General features: G+C 45.3%; 1 protein-coding gene across 2 annotated transcripts in view; it reads right to left on the bottom strand.

The window, feature by feature from the left end:
* SH2D4B (SH2 domain containing 4B) overlaps nucleotides 1–21249 on the bottom strand; it is an 86889-nt gene that overhangs the window by 45066 nt on the left and 20574 nt on the right. The window contains exons 2-4 of one of the 2 annotated variants that reach the window (XM_070781877.1): nucleotides 19162–19325; nucleotides 17440–17587; nucleotides 1987–2134 (exon numbers count right to left, since the gene is read on the bottom strand). In XM_070781877.1, coding sequence (XP_070637978.1) covers nucleotides 1987–2134; nucleotides 17440–17587; nucleotides 19162–19325 — 460 coding nt within the window. The remainder of the gene's footprint in view (nucleotides 1–1986; nucleotides 2135–17439; nucleotides 17588–19161; nucleotides 19326–21249) is intronic. The other variant, XM_070781876.1, reaches the window with a different exon arrangement.

Below are 21249 nucleotides of genomic sequence, written 5' to 3'. Positions count from 1 at the left end.
ATCCCCTGGAGGAGGGCACAGCAACCATTCAAGTATTCTTGCCTGGAGAATCCCATGGACAGAGGAGCCCGGTAGGCTATAGTCCATAGGGTCACAGAGTCGAACACGACTGAAGCAACTGAGCTCGCACACACGCATGCCTTACCTTTCCCAATGACTCCATAGTAAAGGCTCTTGCCCACTTTTTCTACTTGTTTCCTCTGCCTTTTGACTCACCCTGGTGCTTCTTGTGTGGCCCTGCATGGCATGCCATGCTCTCCATTTCTAGGAATCTGTGGGCAAAAACTTCTTGCAACAGTCGTTTCCACATCTGCATGCCTATCCATACCTGGTTAAAGCAAGTCTCGCGTACATATTAAAACACCACCTTCAAGCTTAGTTCCACTTCCTCTTTCCCACCTAACTTCTTGCCACCCCCGACACTCTCCAAGATTAAGAGCCACCTATACATCTCTAATGGCTCAGACGGTAAAGAATCTGTCTGCAGTACAGGAGACCTTGGCTTGATCCCTGGGTCAGAAGATCCCCTGGAGAGGAGAATGGCAACCCACTCCAGTATTCTTGCCTGGAGAATTCCATGGACAGAAGAGCCTAGCAGGCTACAGTCCATAGCGTCGCAAAGAGTCAGATATGACCAAGTGATTTTCACTTTTTCACATACATCTCTAACTTCCTAAGCAGACCACATCCCTTCATCATATTCTGGGTCCTCCATCCTGACTACCTTCTCCAGCCTCTTTGTCTGATATCCCCATGCTCCCAGCAGCCTCACTTTATACCTTCTCATCTGGAATGCCACCAGAATAGCCACCATGTGCTCCAACAGAACGTGTACCTTTTCCCTCAAAGCCCTTAGCCTGTGTGTCTAGCTCCTGCCTGGGCAGCGAGTTCCCCCAAGATACAGACCATGATCCCTTATCTCTGGATCTCCAGGGCTTAGCACACAGCCAGAAAATTATTGGTAACTCAGTAAATGTAGAGTTTTACTCTTTAGTATAAGAAATCTCCCCAACAGGCAAGTAAGTTCCTTGAGGATGGAGCTCTTACCCTCTGGATCCTTAGCAGAACCATATACATGGTTGACACAGGTTAAAGGCATCTGGGCTAAGCAGATGAACTGGAATGATGACTGAGCAAATAGACATGTGGGAGGAAAGTGGCTGAGAAAACAGGCCAGTTTCCCAGTCCTCATTAAGAAAGTTTAGGACCTTCGTGGTGTTCCAGGGGCTAAGACTTTGAGCTCCCAATGCAGGAGGCCTGAGTCAGGGAACTAGATCCCATATGCCGCAACTAAGAGTCTGCATGCTGAAAGTAAGATCTAGTGACCTAATTAATCACTGCAGACGGAAAGGAAGATCCAGCAGACCTAACTAATCACTGCAGATGGTGACTGCAGCCATGAAATTAAAAGACGCTTACTCCTTGGAAGAAAAGTTACAACCAACCTAGAAAGCATATTAAAAAGCAGAGACATGACTTTGCCAACAAAGGTCCACCTAGTCAAGGCTATGGTTTTTCCAGTGGTCATGTATGGATATGAGAGTTGGACTATAAAGAAAGCTGAGTGCCGAAGAATTGATGCTTTTGAACTGTGGTGTTGGAGAAGACTCTTGAGAGTCCCTTGGACTGCAAGGAGATCCAACCAGTCCATCCTAAAGGAGATCAGGCCTGAGTGTTCATTGGAAGGACTGATGCTGAAACTGAAACTCCAATACTTTGGCCACCTGATGTGAAGAGCTGACTCATTTGAAAAGACCCTGATGCTGGGCAAGATGAGGGCAGGAGGAGAAGGGGACGACAGAGGATGAGACGGTTGGATGGCATCACTGACTCAATGAACATGAGTTTGGGTAAACTCCGGGAGTTGGTGATGGACAAGGGAGGCCAGGCATGCTGCAATCCATGAGTCGCAGAGTTGGACCTGACTGAATGACTGAACTGACCTGAACTGAATTAATTTTTTAAAAAAAAGCAAGTGCTACTCACACTGTTCTTCCCACTCACGTTCCTCCTTCTCGCTGGGGTGGCTTTGCAGCTGGGCCTGCTTCAGGGTCCAGTAGAGTTCCTTCGCCCTCTGCTCTTCCTGGAGGCGAATCTGCTCTTCTCCTCGCTTCCTCTCCTCTTCCTCTTTCCTCTAAAAAACATGGAGACAGAATGACATTAGGTGATAGTAACAGGTCACAGGCAGTCAGGGCTAAGATGTCACATGGAAAGGTGGCCAGAGGAGGCCACTCCAGACTCTGTCTCTACACACATGAAGTGGTAACAGTTATATCTGATCAGGCCATGGTAAAGATCAAATGACTTGAAATATGTGAATCAAATATGTGACGCTTTCTGCAATAATAAGAGAACTCTGGGCCACGCTTGGTCATACTTCCATTCTGGGGAAGAGGGAAGTGGGCATGAGGAGGGGAGCCTGGTCTTCTTGGAGGCAAGTTAAGCAGGCTATGATTATTGTTGTTGCTGTTCAGTCACCCAGTCATGTCTAATCCTTTGCAAACCCATGGACTGCAGCACACCTGGCCTCCCTGTCCCTCATGTCTCCCGGAGTTTGCCTAAGTTCATGTTCATTGCATCAGTCATGCCAGCCAGCCATCTCATCCTCTGACACCCTCTTCTCCTTCTGCCCTCAATCTTTCCCAGCATCAGGGACTTTTCCAATGAGTCGTCTGTTTGCATCAACCACCTGGTCATGGCAAAGGGGCTTGCATAACTCAGTGAAGTCATGCCATGCAGGGCCACCTAAGATGGACAGGTCATAGCAGAGAGTTCTGACAAAACTTAACCCACTAGAAGAGGGATTGGCAAACCAGCCCAGTATACTTGCTGTGAGAACCTCATGAATTGTATAAAAGGCCAAAAAGATATGACACCAATAGATGAGTCCCTCAGGTCTGAAGGTGTCCACTATGCTACTGGGGAAGAGTGGAGGATATGATTATATCTTAACCTCATTTCCAAAGAAGATATTTCAAAGAGAAAACAGTTTCGGGGGCCCCAAATCTCCAAATATTGTCCTGCTTTCAAGCTCCAAAAAGGCTGTGTGTATTTTCCTTTACTTTTGTTTAATCAAAGCAACATGAACACACATGTCAATCATGCCAGAGGGCTTGTTATAAAAAAAAATTAATTCTCTAAACCACTTTACCCAACCTGCTGCTGCTGCTACAGCTAAGTCGCTTCAGTCGTGTCCGACTCTGTGCAACCCCAGAGACGGCTGCCCACCAGGTTCCCCCATCCCTGGGATTCTTCAGGCAAGAACACTGGAGTGGGCTGCCATTTCCTTCTCCAAAGCATGAAAGTGAAAAGTGAAAGTGAAGTCACTCAGGTTGTCTACTTGAAAGTTATACAGTCGTGTCCGAATCCTAGCGACCCCATGGACTGCAGCCTACCAGGCTCCTCCATCCATGGGATTTTCCAGGCAAGAGTACCCCACTCTTATCTAGTGCCTAGAGGTCACCATTCTCAATTATTTTAGCTTTCCTTTGTGTGGTTATATCCATGTCTGAATAATGCTGCTAATTATTGATTTATTTTTAATATAAATTTATTTATTTTAATTGGAGGTTAATTACTTTACAATATTGTATTGGTTTTGCCATACATCAACATGAATCAGCCACGGGTATACACGTGATCCCCATCCTGAACCCCGCTCCCACCTCCCTCCCTGTACCATCCCTCTGGGTCATCCCAGTGCACCAGCCCCAAGCATCCCGTATCATGCATTGAACCTGGACTGGCGATTCGTTTCATATATGATATTATACATGTTTCAATGCCATTATTGATTTATTGATTCTAGACATTACTACCTTTTTTTTTTTTGGTACATGAATATTTAGCACTTATATTTCCCACACTGGTGTAAACCCATATTTTTCTTCTCATCACCCTCACAATAGATTTACATCACAATTCATAATTATATCAAAGATTGGTACATAATTAAATATAGTTCACAGGACTTCCCTGGTGGTCCAGTGGTGAAGAATCTGCCTGCCAATACCGGGGACACAGGTTTGATCTCTGGTCCAGGAGGATCCCACATGACCCAGAATGACTGTGCTCACATGCCACAACTACTGAGCCCACGCTTTAAAGCCTGGGCTCTGCAACAAGAGAAGCCACCGCAATGAGTAGCCTGCACACCAGGACAAAAAGTAGCCCCTACTCACTGCAACTAGAGAAAACCCATGCACAGTTATGAAGGCCCAGTGCAACCATAAATAAATAAATTTTTTTAAAATAAATATAGTTCACTGTAAAGCCATCAGGGGCTCCCCTGGTGGCTCAGTGGTAAAGAATCTGCCTGCCAATGCAGGAGATGCACATTGGATCCCTGAGTTGGGAAGATTCCCTGGAGGAGGAAATGGCAACCCCCTCCGGTATTCTTGCTTGAGAAAATTCTCTGGACGAGAGCAGCCTGGTGGGCTACAGTCCAGAGGGTCACAAAGAGTTAGACACAATTTAGCAACTAAACAACAGCAACATATGTATAGCTAGATCTATATACATATTTTGTATCATATGTATATTATTTATATATCCATATAGAGTCATGTCAAAATATCTATGTTACCTTCGCATATAACTGCTAGGCTAGCTAAGCATAGAATTTGATTAAAATCATTTTCCTGCAGAACTTAGAGGACTTCACTTCCTTATCTTCTAGCATCCAGTACTGCCACTCGGATTCTCATTCTTCTGCATAAGGCACTATTTTCCTCTTTATCTCTGAATTCTGAAGCTTTTTAATAGATGTGTCTTGGTGTGGAGTTTCTTTCATTGATTACTAGGCACTCAGGGTGCTTTTGATTGGAGTTTCAGGTCCTAGTCTACTACATCTCTGCTTCGGATTTTTCTGATAATTTCTCTCCTCTCATTTTGCTTTTTCCTTCCTAGAATTCCTATGTGTCAACTGCTGGACTTCTTGATTTGACCCTCTAAGTGCCTTATCCTTTCTCTCCTACTTCCTGCCTCTTGCCTTTTTGTTCTACTTCCTGGTTGATTTCACTGACTTTATCCCCCAAACCTTCCACTGAATTTTTTATTTCAGCTAGCACATTTATAATTCCCAAGCCCTCTTTTATTCTTTGCTTGTTCCTTTTTGCTTTGTGGCATTCTGTACTTGTTTCATAAACGCCAGAACTCATCTCTGAGGATTTTAGAGATTTTTCTCCCTCATATTCTGATGTAGGTCTATTTCTTCTGGGTTTTTTTGTTTTGTTTTGTTTTGTTCTTTTCTTTAAAGTTTGTTTTATTTGGTACCTATCATTTGTGTCAGAGGTTTTCTTCTGATGTCTGGTGTTCCCTGACTGCTCACAATTCAAAGAGGAAAGCAAGTGTGTTTCTGAGGGACTTCCCTGGTGGTCCAGTGGTTAAGAATCCTCCTTGCAATCCAGGGGACACATGTTTGATTCCTGGTTGGGGAACTAAGATCCCACTTGCCTTGCAGCAACTAAGCCCACACACCACAGCTACTGAGCCCGCACAGCACCACGTGTCGTAACTAAAGACCCAAGGCAGCCAAACTAAAAAAAAAAAAAAAAAAGTATATCTGAAACAGAGACTCGGAGTGTGTATTCGGGGTTTCCTTGGGTTTCACTCTAAGAAGACTGGATGAGGGATCAGCCACTCCACTGAGAACCCTCAGGTGGAAACACCTGGAGGTTCTTTCTCTGCAATTATTTGACATCTTCTGTGTCCACCTGGGTGGTGCCTGACCACCAACATCCCAGGAGTCTGCATAGGAGGCACGCTACAGGTAGGACAGCCTTTAGACTCAAGCAAGCAGGACCCCTAGCCTGAGCCCCATGATTCATGAGAAACCAAAGCTTTGAGGTACCTTTTTGCAAATTGTCCCTGCAAGTTTCCCAGAAATGGTACCCCAGGACAGGCAGGGGCAGATGTAGGTTCAGGTAAGATGCCCCAAACCCAGACCAGGTCCCATTCAGCCCTTCAGGGTACTCTCTGACCCTCTCCTCCATGCAAAGGGTTAACCAAGTGCTCTACGGAGCTCCAGGATTCATAACTATGGAGTCACTCCCAGGTCCAGTGGCCAAGCCCTGGTTCCAGAAGGGTAGCCCAGTGAGCAGATGAATGTTCCTGGCCAACAGAATATTTTTATAATAGGATCACCTGAGATTGGGCCACCAGAATAGAGTTAATAGGCTGAGTCTATGTAGCTCAAATTATTAACTTGCTATAGACAAAAACACCACCAAAAAAACAATGTGACCAGTTCTGGATACCCTACAGGCAACCCTGACTGTAGGTCCCACGGTTCAGAGTTCAAGCCTGTGCTTGTTCCCCCGGATTCCTACCCGCCCCCATCTGTTCTCCCCACTTGTCCTGATACGCTGAGCCCCAGTGTTGTCCCTTCCACTCCCGGTCAGAGGGAGGGATGAAGCAGCCTGAAGAGACAGGTGCGTGCAGGGAACTGAGGGTCCAGCCGCTCCGTGCAGAAACGTGCCCCCAGTCCCTCATTCGCAGCGCCATCCTTCACTGAACCCGCTGTCCCCAAGTCTCGAGCCTGTGGGGCCTCTGGGCTGAGCTGATTCAGGACCACCAGCCCCTTCCTGCAGGTGCCCGCTAACCTCCCATCACTCTCCCTCTGTCTTCCAGAAACCAAATTTCTTTGGGCATTATTTTCATCTGTTCTTCCCCTCCTCTCATTTTCTGTTTCTGTGGCTTATAATTTTTTCAGTCCGCTGATAGTTTAATGGATCAAGAAGAAAAAACAAAGAAGACGGGAACTGAGTTTTGAGCCCCTCGTTTAAAAAACAAACAAACAAACAAACAAGGATTTTGTCGCTTCTGAAATGACACAGATTGAGAATTTTTCTCCAATTCAACAATCACGTTTTTAAATTCTAAAAAAAGACAAATTCCTAACGACCCACTCTCTAGGAGTTAGTAATTAAGGGATAAAGATGTTAAGGGGCTTCTCCAGTCATTCACCAAATCCTTACTGAGCACCTAGGAGACTCTGCCTGCTCCAGGCACTGGGGCCATAGCTGTGAAAAAGGCACTTAGCCTCACTCTCTCAGAGCTTGCCTTCCAATGACAGAAAAACACTCATCTGGTAAAATAAAAAATATATCAGAATATCAGAAGTACTATATATCATACTATGTAATATATCGTATTACATATAATATTTATATAATACACTATTCAATATATCATATTATATAATAAAGTATACAGAGAATTAAAACAGGGTAAGTGATAGAGTCTAGACAGCTACTTTAGACAGTGTGACCAGAAATCCTCTGAGAAGGGACTGCTCTGAGACCTAAATAATACGAAGGCTGATGAGTGAATCTCAGGGAGAAGAAACTTCTAGAGAGAGGGAACCACAGGCTCAATGGCCCCAGCATTGGAAATGGGTTTGGCATGTCTGAGTAGGGAATTATCCACTACAGCTGGAAGGAAAACAAGTCAAAATTCTATGTTTAATGAGTCTGAGATGCCATCTGACATCCAAGAGACCTGCTGTGGGTAGGGGGATGCACAAACCTGGGGCTTAAGGGGCCCAGGGACTTAAGCTCAGGCTGCAGAGGCTGAGTGAGAGGCCTTCTGCACGGGGGTGATGTTTCTCAGCCACGGACTTGATGTTGTCAATTAGAGAAAGAACGTAGATCAGAGAAAACACCCAGAATGCCTTGGGGGCACTGAGCCATTTATAAGTTGAGAGAAAGAGTTGGAGCCAGAAAGTGAGACTGAGAAGGCAGACCAAGGGGTAAGATAAAAACCCAGAGGCGGCTACGTCTGCAGGAGAAGCTGAGAAGAAAAGGGGGGTGGTGAGCCGAGCTGCAGGCTACTGAGACACCACAAGAGATGACAGAGAAGCACCAAGGGACCGCAGAACGTGGTCTCAGGACCACGAGATGTGAGATCTTGTCAACAGCAGCCCTGGTGGAGCGAATGGGCAGCCATCCAGGCAGCATGGGGGAGAGAGAGGAAGTGATCACAGACAACTCCTTTCAAGACATTTCCTTCTAAAAATGAGCAGAGACAGGAAGCAGCAGCCAGAGGGGGATGTGGGGTTAAGCTAGAAAAGGGAGGGTGAGTTGGTTGTTCTTTAAGATGCAAAATACTAGAGCAGAGAGTTAATGACGGATGCAAAACTGGAACCAAAGTCTGTCTGCCTCCAAAACAGAAAAAATCGAATTTTACCCCAAAGTTGTATTTCACTTTCATCAGTCACTAGCATCTCAGCAGCATAAAAACGAAGCGTCACACTGGCATGGCACATCACAGTTTGCAAAGTGGGTTTCCCATTCTTCTCCCAGGAATCCTTAATCGGATTGTGGTCACCACATTGCTCAATACACTGCGCACTAACCAAGAGAGCTTCCACCAGGGACTATAGATCTATCGTCCACTCACAGAAGTCTTCCAAACAGGAGTGATCGCAGGGAAATTACAGACAGTTGAGGCATGTCAGAGCCAGAGGGCTTTCAACCCCCCAGTCTTACTTCCTTGTGAGGATACTAGTTTTCCCGGCTGCCATAACAAAGCACCATAGACTGGGGAAGGTAGGCTTAAACAACAGATATTTATTGTCTCACAGTTCTGGAGGCCAGAAGTTCAAGACCAAAGTGTCAGCAGGGTTGATTTCTTTCTGAGCCCTCTCTTCTTGGCTTATAAGCAGCACATGGTCTTTCCTCTGTGTTCACGCATGTCTCTGTCCAAATTTCCTCTTCTTTTAAGGGTAACAAACATATTGATTTAGCTTGGACTGTAGCCTGCCAGGCTCCCCGGTCCATGGAATTCTCAAAGCAAGAATATTAGAGAGGGTTGCCAATCCCTTCTCCAGATCTTCCCAACCTAGGGATCGAACCCAGGTCTCCTGCACTGCAGGTAGATTCTTTACCATCTGAGCCACCTGGGAAGCCATTGTTTTAGGGCCTGCCCTAAAAACCTCATTTGAACTTAATTTCCTCTATAAAGACCTTTAGGTCCAAATACAGTTACATCCTGAGACCCTAGGGTTGGGAGTTCAACATATGTATTTTAACTGGACACAATTTACCATAACAAGGAGACTTAGTACCCCCAGAAAAGGGTTATGACTGGTGTACCATAGATAAATGGCATTTGACCAACCACCTCAAATTAAATACAGTGTTCCGACTCCAACCAGCTGTGGCAACAGGAAGCAGCATGGTAAATGCCAGTGCCCACTTCCCTCCCCACCCACTCCTATCCCAACTCCACGACTTCCATTCTACTCCCTGCTTCTACAAGTTCAACTTTGTTAGACTCCACATTTAAGTAAGATCATGCAGCATTTGGCCTTCTGTGTCGAGCTTATTTCACTTAGCATAATGTTCTCCAAGTTCATCTGCGTTGTCACAAATGTCAGGACTTCCTTCTAAGACTGAATAATATTTCGCTGTATATACACATATACTACTTTTAAAAATCTATCTATAGATACTTTAGCTGTGTGGCAAAAAGGCACAAAGCTTCAGTTATATAGAAAGCAAAAATTCTGGAGATCTAACGTACAGCAAGAGGACTATAAATGAACACTGTATTTAATGGACATGGGCTTCATCAAACTAGTGCTCTCATCACACAAAAAGAGTAGGTGAGGTGATGGATATGTTAGTCAGCTTGATTGTGTCACCATTTCATAATGTATATGTATATCAAAATGTCACGTTGTACACCTTACTGCTGCTACTGCTGTTAAGTCGCTTCAGTCGTGTCCGACTCTGTGCGACCCCATAGACGGAAGCCCACCAGGCTCCCCCGTCCCTGGGATTCTCCAGGCAAGAACACTGGAGTGGGTTGCCATTTCCTTCTCCAATGCATGAAAGTGAAAAAATAAAGTGAAGTCGCTCAGTCGTGTCCAACTCCTAGCAACCCCATGGACTGCAGCCCACCAGGCCCCTCCGTCCATGGGATTTTCCAGGCAAGAGTACTGGAGTGGGGTGTCATTGCCTTCTCCTCTCATACAATTTTGATTTGTCAATCACACCTCAATAAAGATGGAGGAAAATTTACTACCAATAAATAGACAGACAGATGGATGGATGGCAGTTCCACAGTTCACTCAATTCTTTTCTCCTGAGAATGGGACAACACCAGAAACCAAGGACTTCCCTGGTGGTCCAGTGGCTGAGACTCTGTGCTCCCAAGCAGGGGGACTGGGTTCCGTCCTTGGTCACAGAATTAGATCTCACGTGCCACAACTAACAGTCCCCGTGCCATAACTAAAGATCAAATAAGTAAAGAAAGAAACAAAGAAATACTTTTAAAAGAGAGCCAGAAACCTGCATCAAGCTCCACCTCAAAGGAACATGACCGGTCACTTACTGTGGCAAAGGTAAGCTCTTCACAGAAATGAATTGATAAAAGAAGACATTTTCCACCACAAATAAAGAGTATGGCATCATCCTCACCCTGGTTTTGCAAAAATGCTCAACCTTTACAGCTAAAATTGCCTGGAAACTCTCACTGTTGCTACTTTCAGAATCCTTTGGCCCATCTGTGATCACTGAAGGCCATCTTTCTTTGGGTTCGCAGCGAAAGGCCAATACAGCCGAAAGGCAGGTAGGCAAACACTTGCCTTCCACCTTAGGAGTCGATTGCCTTTTTCTGGCAAGCCCAAAGCCCTCTGAGCTGTCCAGCTGATCCAGTCCCCCTTCTCCTGATAACACATGAGTAACAGGACACCACAGGAGCCCACAGACGCGCAGTCCATCTCACCCCAGTGGAAAATGTCACGAAGACACATGCTTTTTCTGGAAGGCATAGTCCTTTTTGGTTTTGGCCTGGCCCAGTGATACCATTGTGTCTTGTAGGACAACATGCTCCCAAAGGACAGGGCCAGGCCCGTATCATTCATTTTTCTATCACCAGTACCCCGCACAGGGCCAGGCAGATAGTAGCTGTTCCATAAACATTGACCAGAAGAGCGGGTGACTTAATGAATTGATGAAGAGAGCGTTTGTGATGATCTGTGATGAGGAAAGGGTAAACCGCCCCATGCTGTGTCTCACTGATGCCAGCCTTGTCCAAGAGAAATTCAGAGAAAGTCTACAAATGTTCGAGAGAAATTAAAGCAGCAATAGCATGGTTGCAGAGCGTGTCGTGAGGTGGCCAAAATGAACTCCAGCCTTAAAGGAAAAAGAACAGAAAGAGAATGGCTTGGAGTAGAAAACAGAGGGAAATGAAAGGAGAACTTAGCTGCGCCGAGTCTGTTCCCCATCACGGAAACCCGGAGGAGGCAGGATGGGGCAGGAGGCTTACAGGCTGGGAAGGGAGGGCACAGGCCTCGAGGGTGAGGGGCAGAGCAGGAGCCCTGCTGCCCATGTGCTGGGGGTGGAAGCAGAGAGAGAAGCACCCAAAAGCAGTCTGAGGAGTTTAAAAAAAAAAAACGGGGGAAAATGCAAATTTTATCTGGCTCCACGACCTTTTTACTAAAAAAAAAAAACTTCTGTATGCATGTAAACTGCATTCAAATAGTGCCAGCAACTCAGCTGGTAAAGAATCTGCCTGCAATGCAGGAGACCCCGGTTTGATTCCTGGGTCAGGAAGTTCCCCTGGAGAAGGGATAGGCTACCCACTCCAGTGTTCTTGCCTGGAGAATCTCCATGGATAGAGGAGCCCGGTGGGCTACAGTCCATGGGGTCGCAAAGAGTCAGACATGACTGAGTGACAAAGCACAGTGTCAGCCACAACAGAATGTTGTTTTAAAAAAAAAACAAAAAAAAAAAAAACAGTTTTCTAGCTATCTGTAGCTCTTATTTTTAAACTCTGTCTTTAACCCTACAGAAGGTTCTGGGAGTATGCCTCCTATTTTATGAATTTCCTATGACCAGGCTCCCCAGACAAACTCCCTCAAGCACCAGGTTTCTCATACAGGTTCTCTCCTCTCCTCCATTCCCCACTCTTCTCTGTTCTGGGTGGAAAAACAAAAGCAACAAACACCAACCTCAGCATGACCATTCCAAGCACATTCTCTCTCCTCCAAGCCTGAACCTCCTTCCCAGATCCCCATGCAAAAGGCTGGTGCCATCTAGCCATCCCTCCAACTGGGGCTCAGACGCCTTGCTCTCTGCTTTCCTTCATGTGCTAAGTCGCTTCAGTCATGTCCAACTCTTTGAGATTCCACAGACTGTAGGCTCCTCTGCCCTCCCGCCAGGCTCCTCTGTCCATGGGATTTCCCAGGCAAGAAAACTGGAGTGAGTTGCCATGCCCTCCTCCAGAGGATCTTCCTGACCCTGGGATCAAACCTAAGTCTCTTCAGTTCAGTCTCTCAGTCATGTCTGACTCTGCAACCCCATGGACTGCAGCACGTCAGGCCTCCCTGTCCATCACCTACTCTGGGAGTCTACTCAAACACACGTCCATTGAGTCAGTAATGCCTCTTAGGCCTCCTGCATTGGCAGATGGGTTCTTTACCACTAGCGCCACATACCAACATCTAACTGATTGTTGATTTCACCACCAGCGTTTCTTTGTCCATCCCCTTTATCTCTTCATAGTCCCAGACTCTGTCCAGACCCTCATCATTTCCCACTTTGACCATTGCAAAGATCTCCTAATTGGCTTCCCCTCAGAAGGCAATGGCACCCCACTCCAGTACTCTTGCCTGGAGAATCCCATGGACAGAGGAGCCTGGTGCGCTGCAGTCCATGGGGTCGCTAAGAGTCAGACACGACTGAGCGACGTCACTTTCACTTTTCACTTTCATGCATTGGAGAAGGAAATGGCAACCCACTCCAGTGTTCTTGCCTGGAGAATCCCAGGGACGGGGGAGCCTGGTGGGCTGCCGTCTATGGGGTCGCACAGAGTCGGACGTGACTGAAGCGACTTAGCAGCAGCAGCAGCAGCAGCACCCTAAATGTTCATCACTTGAATCACATCACCAGTTTTCCTCGTAAGACGTGATCAAACATGGCCCTCTGAATACACGCAGGTCTGCTTTGCCCACAGAAAATAGTCCACCTCCTTGGCATAGCATTCAAGGGCCTCACAGCCAGTCTTTCCAGATTTTTGTCTGCCTCCACCCATCATGTGCTTTTTTCTCTCCCCCAGCAGATCATTTGTCACCCCATTTATCTCCTTTCCATTTTCTGTCTTTGTGCAGGGTTCCTGGAAGGACCTCTGCCCTCTAAGGTGCCTCCGGTCATGGTTGGGGCTGAGTGGCTGCTCAGAATTCTCTCTTCCCTGGCACCTGGTAAGCTCTTTGAGAACAGGGAGTTTATTACTACCACCACCACCCTCCTCCAAACAACCTCCACTTCTGGTCTCAGGGGAAAAAGTATTAAATTAGATGAATGTTATCGGTGCATTGCTGCATGCAAGATTCGTATTATGTTAGCCTCTTGATGTAGGAAGACACAATAAAAATTATCTAACCAATCTCTAACCTGTTGCGTAAATCCCTTTGGCAAAGCTGTTGCAGTTATCTATTGCTAAATATTATAACAACAAGCTATCAGCAAAATCTAGTGGCTTAAAACACAAACGTTTTATGTGCTTGAGATTCTGAAGATACTAGTTCGGGCCAGGCTTGGCTGGGTGGCCTTTCGGCTGCACATTATGTCAGTCATGGTCGAGTACTTGGCTGAGGTCACTGACTGGAAGAACCACAAAGGCTTCACTCGCGTGTGTGGTGCCTAGGTGCTCCTTCACACAGCCTCTCTTTAGCTAGCCTGGGTGTCCTTGCAGATAGCCTGGGAACCTAGGGCAGGAAGGCTTCTTGTGAGGCAGCTTCCAAAAGTGAGCCTTGCCAGAGGGTGCAATCTGCTCTTGTCCATCCTCGGAATTTACACACAGTCATTTCTACTGCACCCTACAGACCAAGGCTAGCCACAAGGTCACAGAGGCTCAGTGGTGGGGAACCAGACTCCTCCTCTCAAAGGAAGGAGAGGCCAAGTATTTGCTGCCAGGCATATTTAATCCACCACTGAAACCTTCTCAGATACTGTTTCAGCCTACACATAACCACTTCCTGTGATGGAGAGCCTGTCACAATAAAAGGGTAGTTCATTTATAGACAGCTCTGCCAGAAAATGGGGCTCCCAGGTGGCTCAGTGCTAACAAATCTGCCTGCCAAGGCAGGAGATGCTGGCGACACGGGTTCTATCCCTGGGTGGGGAAGATTCCCTGGAGAAGGAAATGGCAACCCACTCCAGTATTCTTGCCTGGAGAATTCCACGGACAGAGGAGCCTGGCGGGCTACAGGCGTGTAGCAGAGTCGGATATGATTTAGCAACTAAGTACGGACGCACTGACAGAAAATATCTCAGCTCATTAACAAGGACCATCCAGCCCCAACGTCTGATCTGATGTTCCTTAATGAGCCTTCCAAGGCCTCAAAGATGCTACTTGCACTTCTGAGGCTCCTCAGAGCAGACATACTTACTATGTATATTAAACACATATAACACATTTATATGTGTTCACACAGAAAAAACACATACAAAAAAAAACCACACAATAACGATAACCTTTGGAAATAACACAAAAGCCTGCATTTGGGTTCCTCAGTGAACATATGGCTTTACTGATTCCTCCATACACCCCAACACAGAGCCAGCATACAATTTCTACCCCTCAATCACTGAGGTCCTCAAGGAGACATCAGAGAATCTCTGCTGGGAACCGAGCCCCAAGACTCCAAGTCCACCAAGCTACCCTCCCGGCATCTGGGACTCAGCCCACCTCTGGGGAGGAGGGAGGCTAGGGATTGGAACAGGCGATGCTCACTGCTGGAGACATGTGAAAAGTACTGGTTTTCTTCCCCAGCAGACTTAAATTGTTATTGTTTAGTTGCAAAGTCACGTTGGACTCTTTTGCGACCCTATGGACCGTGGCCCACCAGGCTCCTATGCAAAATCCAGCAATACAAACTAAGTATCTCTCCAGTGTGGATGGGATTTGAGTCACTACTATGGAATTACATGGTTAATTTCAATCAGTGTGACAATGATTCTTGTGGCTATGACAGGAAATGTCCTTCTTTGTGGGAGATGCACACTGAAGGATTAAGTTTGATCGGGAAGCTCCCAGGCCAATGACAGGCATTATTTGAAAACCTTGTTGGACCACAGTCTCACTCTTTTGTCTACATGTTGTCTGTGGCTGCTTTTGTGCCATGATGTCCTAGTGAGTAGTTGTGTCAGAGACAGCATGACCCACAGAGTCTAAAATACTATCTGCTCCTCTACAGAAAATAGTTTGCCAACTCCTGGGTTAGAAAGCACTATGTCTGCAGTTTTCTCTCAAAGTGTTTGACAGCAACGAAAAAGTACAAGTATGTCTATGTGACCGTGTGTGCGCCTGTGGGTATGCATGTGTGGACGGAGAAAGAGAAGAGCAAAGAGCATGAAATCGAGGCAAAATATTAATAATCGGTAAATGTAGGTGGTAATATTAATATATGAGTACTCATGTCGTTTTTCTTTCCACTTTTTTCCAAGTTTGAATTTTTTTTTAATGAAGTGTCTTGAGAGTACATATTCCTTCACTTAAAAATGCAAAAGAATCTCCTAGAGAAAAAGGGCAACTCATGGGAAAGTTAAATAAGGAGACCAATAACAATGCAAATATATAGAAGTTGCAGTAGGTTTAAAAGTAATGAGCACAATCACAATAACAATAAAAATATTAAACATAAAATTTAAAAGAAAGAAACATAGAGCACTTAAAGAAAACAATAAATTTTACCCAAGTCCAAAAAAAAAGAAGCCCTCATATGTCACTGAGAATGTTTGGGATTGGGTGGCCAGTGCATTTATAGGTATTTAGAAAAAAAAAAACAACTATATCAAAGATAAAAAAAGAAACTGTGGATAAAAGGAAGAACTTATCACATTCCTGAGTAAGATTTAATGATTTAATATTATAAAAAATGTTCATCTTCCACAAATACAGCAATGGTATTGATGCAATTCAATGAAAACCACCACACAGATTTTTTTGGATATTAGGGGAGAAGAGGATACTGAGAATATAATTCAAAAGTAGCTCTAATGGGGAAAAAATGGATGAGATTAGCCAAGGACATTTTAGAAATGAAGAATAATGATACACTCTAACTTTAATAGATGGTAAAATTTATGTTAAAGTTACATACAATTAAACAATTACATCTGGCTCAGGAATAATCAGTCAAAGAAGAAAAATCCACAAAAGGATCCAAAAGTAAGTAAGAAGTAAGAATCAAGGCAGGAAATCCAATGAGAGGAGAGAGGATGATTTACATAGTAAATGATGTTAGCATAATGGGCTAGCCATTTGGAATAAAATAAAGTGAGAGCCATATATCATACCACACAGCAAAGTGAAGGAAAATTGAGTACAAAGAAATGAGATCTGGAAAGACATACAAAGCAATGTAGATTAGTATTTTTATAAGCTTGTGATGATGGTCTTTCTATGCATAAAACAACTAATAGAGAACAAGATTCATATAATTGGCTAATAAAAATTTTAACCTTCTGTACATCATGAACCACTATAACCAAAATTAAGAAAACCGCAACAACAACACTGAGAAAAAATATTTACAACAGAAATGATATTAAAAGGCCAATGTCCCCTTTATCTAATCATTATAGGGGGAATGTTTTTAAAAATTCAAAAATGGGCAAATGCCATTAATATACAATTCACAAAAATATACAACTGCTGAGATTCAGCATGATTCTCTCTGTTTTTTTTTTTCCCTTTTTATTTAGAGTATTTTCTGAGTTTTCTACCCCCTGAGAAATATATTATTCCTACATAGCCAAAAAAAAAAAAATCTCAAAATAGGAACCAGAAGAAAAAATATTAACCTAAGCTTTTTTTCAGGAAACTTAAGCTTCTTGCTACAGGACTGTAAAGCTCCTTTACCAGCTCCAAACTCTGAGTCTCAGAATGAACAGATATGCAAACTTACAAACAATGTCCTGTGCTGGGCAGAAAAATTTACATTTTTCATCTCCTTGAATCCTCCAAAAATCTCAAGGAGATTGTTGTTATTACGAATATTACAAACAAGAAGCTCAGAGAAGTTCAGCAAGCTTCCCAAGGTCACACAACAGTGAGCAATAGAGTTGGAACTGGATCCCAGGCTGGTCTGACCACAGACTCAGCTCTCTTCAGGCCCCACTTCAGGACCCTTGGTTTGGGATGCAGAGGGCTGAGTTCTGATCCTGGCTCTGTCCCCAAACCAATCACCACTACACACAGTCTCTTCCCTATTTGGCCCTCAATTTCCTCATCTGTACAAGGAGAAGTGAATTAGCCAAGATGGTATATCAAGTTCCTTCCTACTCAGACACGTCTGATTTCTATTCTCATAAAGCACTATGAGAGTGCTCTAAAGCATAGAGTGGTTGGCCAAGGACTGGTCCAACCAGAGATCAGCCTGGGGGTTGCAACAGGTGGCCTCACACCGACACCCAGGCACTGGCCCACCTTGAATTCCTCATGGATGCGCTCCTCCAGGACTTTGGCAGCCTTGCGGTCCTCCATCTCCACCTTCCACTTCTCTGCCAGGATCCGGGCTTTCTCATTGGCCAGAGCATCCCGGAACTTTTTGGTGATCTCTGCCTCCTTCTGTTTCCTTTCAAGAGAACAGCAGATATCAGGAGGCGTGGGAAAAGAAGGGACCACATGCCGACAGAATTTCAAATAAAAGCCATGCCCAGTCATTCTTGGTCTATCAGAATGGCAAGTGTCTGAGGTTCACAAATGTTGGCAAAGGTGGGAAAAAAACCGTTCCTCTCCTGTACAGGAATGTAAATCAGCAGAACTGCTTTGGAAGCCAGGAAAAAAAAAAAAAAAAAACAAACTCAGGAATCCCATTTCTTGCTTGAGTTTACAAAGGTGTAGGGAGATGCACATCAGAGGATTTTTATAACATTAAAAAAAAGGGCAAACAGCACAAATGTCCCTCAACAGGATCAATAAGTTGAGTTCCTCATGTAATGGGATACTATACAGGTACCTTGAATAATGCTGTGGATCTACAGTAATCAATTTATCAAGGTGTGAATACAGCACTTTACAGAGCAGGTATTGCCCTAATCCTCATCATGCTTATCCTAGGTGATGGGTATTGAGTTGTTCTTTAATTAATTCTTTATAGTTTTTAATATTGGTCATATGTCACAATTTTTTTTATTAATTAATTTTTTTATTGAAGGATAATTGCTTTACAGAATTTTGCTGTTTTCTGTCAAACCTCAACATGAATATATGTCACAATTTTATTATTTAGAACATTGTCATTGGACTTCCCTGGTGGTCCAGTGGTTGGGAATCTGCCTGTCAATGCAGGGTACCGGGGTTCAATCCCTGGTCCAGACAGATCCCACATGCGAGGGGCAGCTAAGCCCGTGCGCCACAACTACTGAGCCTGGGCTCTGCTGCTGCTGCTGCTGCTAAGTCACTTCAGTCGTGTCCAACTCTGTGCGACCCCAAAGACCCTTGCCTTCTCTGGAGCCTGGGCTCTAGAGCCTGCATTCTGCAACAAAAGAAGCCACCACAATGAGAAGTCCTCTCGCTGCAAGTAGAGAAAGCTTGCATACAGGACGGAAGACCCAGTGTAGTCAAAAACAACAACAAAAACACCGTGATTAAAACTTGTGGGAAAAATGTTGGCACCGACCTCATACAAACTTCCAAGTTTAGCAACAAATACGTCGTAAGTTGTTTATGAAAGAAGTCTGACCCTCCCAGTATCAGCAGAGGCTTCAGTGTCCATCTTGTGTGAAAAACAGAGGTAACACAAAGAGGAACAAGCAGACTTTAAGAGTGATATTCAAATTGCCCTGCTGTCCTAGGGACAACTCAGTGAGGGAAGAGGCGAAAGAATATCAAATGTATTATCTCAATAAATCCAACTATATTAAAAAGGTGTTGTGGTCCCCAAACCATAGGTGTAGAAAACTGAGGCCTCGAATCACCTCCCCACTAATGAGTGGAACTGGGACTTGGACCACAAGCTCTACCTGACATAAGACTAGTTCTTCGGCCACCTAATCTTAGCACAGCTCCAAACAGCCTGCCAGCTGCCTGGCACTGGCTTCTCCTTCCCACCCATAATCTATTATCCTTAATTTGAGCCCACCCCAAGCCTCCGTGTTCAGGCACCAGCACCCTCTCCCCACCACAACACCCGCTGGCACCTCTCACCAGAGTTCCTCGGCTTCCCGCTGCGCCTGCAGCCTCGCTCTCTCTGCAATCAGCTCCTCAGAGATCTCTTCATAGGGCTTGTCACCAGGACCTTCTCCCATGATCCAGACCCAGACCTCGCCATCTGCCCCCAGCAGCCACTGGATGTGCTTGTCACTCGCTGCCTCACAACAGGAGGAAGAAGGAGAAGGAAGGGAAAAAAAAAGGTCAGAGTTGTAATGAGTGAGGAATGACCTGGGTTGACCAGGGGTGCACAACCATCACATCACCATACAAAACCTTGTCATCTGCAAAGAGGATGCCAGACAGAGATTGACCTGTTCCACAGCCATCTCCCCCTCCCATTCCCTCTAGGGAGCAATATGGCAGCCAGGTCAGCCTGCTGGAGCAGGTGTTCAGGGCTGGAACTGGTGTCCAAGCCCAGAGACCTGAGATCTTCAGCAGAGCAGACATCAGGTGACTCACTGAAGGAAGACTTGTGTCACTTCCAAGCCAAAGCTTCCCTGGTGGCTCAGACGGTAAGGAAGCTGCTTGCAATGCAGGAGACCTGACTTTGATCCCTGGATGGGAAAGATCCCCTGGAGAAGGGAATGGCTACCCACTCCAGTATTCTTACCTGGAGAATTCCATGGACAAAGGAGCCTGGTAGGCTACAGTTCATGGAGTTGCAAAGAGTTGGACAATACTGAGCAACTAACACTTTCATACAAGCCAAGGCACTTTGGAGTCAAGCATCTTCTGAGTTTTCTCTCTCTCTCATTTCTCATCTCTGTCTATCATCTCCCCTGTCTGTTGACTGGAAGCAAAGAATTGGAGATGGTGGTGTTGCAAGAGGAAGCAGCCGGCCCCTGCATCTCCCTGACCCACATCAGCCCATAACCTGAGCAAGAAATAAATTTGTGTTGGATTAAGTCACTGAGATTTTTCAGTCTGCCTGTTCTAATAGATTCCACTGATAACCATGACTAAAATGGAGATCTGACCCCAAAGTGGGGTACAGGCTGCAACAAGAATATCAACTGACTGTCAATGCTTTAGTAGTGGTGTTTATCAGGCTGGTTGGCTGAAGATTCATGTGATGCAGGAACGAAGCATCTGGTAAAGCTGTCAGACACTGTAACTTAAAACAAAGACCCTCATGCCTTCTGAACTTGTCTCTCTTAAGAAAGGAGGTTGGAAAACACAGCACTAGGAGTATGCATTAGTTTCTAGGTGCTGTGTTTGGCAAGATGTTAGGGGAAAGAAATGAGTTCAAGAAAGAATTGAGGAGACGTCCCTGGCAATCCAGTGGTTGGGACTCCACTGCAGGGAGTACGGGTTCAGTCCCTGGTCAGGGAACTAAGATCCCACATGCTGGGTGGTGCAGCCAAAATTTTTTTAATTTTTTTTTTTTAAGTGTTTAAGAAACAGAAAGAATTGAGCCCAAGGTCATGCTCCCAGTCTTCAGCTGAGCATGGCAGGCTGGTTCCTGGGAGACATGAGACTCCTGTGAAGGGCAACTCCTCAGAGGCTGTAACAAACCTTCCCTGGACAGCCTGGAACGCCTCCACCCAACCTTCCCTCCCCTCTCTTTCACTCAAGGTCATGCCTGCACTGACTACAGCGCGATGGCTCTCCCAGCCTCCTCCAGCTCCCGGCCCTTTTTCTCTCACAGGTGTTTCCTGAATAAACTCTTGTGTGATTGTCTCCCAACCTTGTCTCTGCTCCTGAGAGGAACCAGGCTAAAACAAGACACGAAGGGTGCAGTCTTTCACACTTATTTTTCAAACAGCCTAAATGCAGATGACCTTCAGTTGAAAAGTAGAGGCATGGGATAAAGATGCAAAGGAAAACGCAATTTCTGAAATACGTCCAGAGAAGAATCTTAGCTGTTGCTCCTGGCACATGGAAGCAAAGAGATAAGAAGCCTACTAAGTCTCTGAGTCTGGACTTAATGACTTAACAACCCTTGGGCACCCAACCTCGATGACCAGGAGGCAGGTTTCAAAGTCTATATCTATATGGTCCAAGGAGGATGAGATCCTCTGTATTCACTTCGGATGCAACCTAGGGGAATAATGAACAAGGAGGAGCCTCCAGAGTACGGTC

The sequence above is a fragment of the Bos indicus genome, chromosome 28, assembly GCF_029378745.1.
Source record: "Bos indicus isolate NIAB-ARS_2022 breed Sahiwal x Tharparkar chromosome 28, NIAB-ARS_B.indTharparkar_mat_pri_1.0, whole genome shotgun sequence".
Classification (NCBI taxonomy): Eukaryota; Metazoa; Chordata; class Mammalia; order Artiodactyla; family Bovidae; genus Bos; species Bos indicus.
This window is presented reverse-complemented; position numbering and strand designations above follow the sequence as displayed.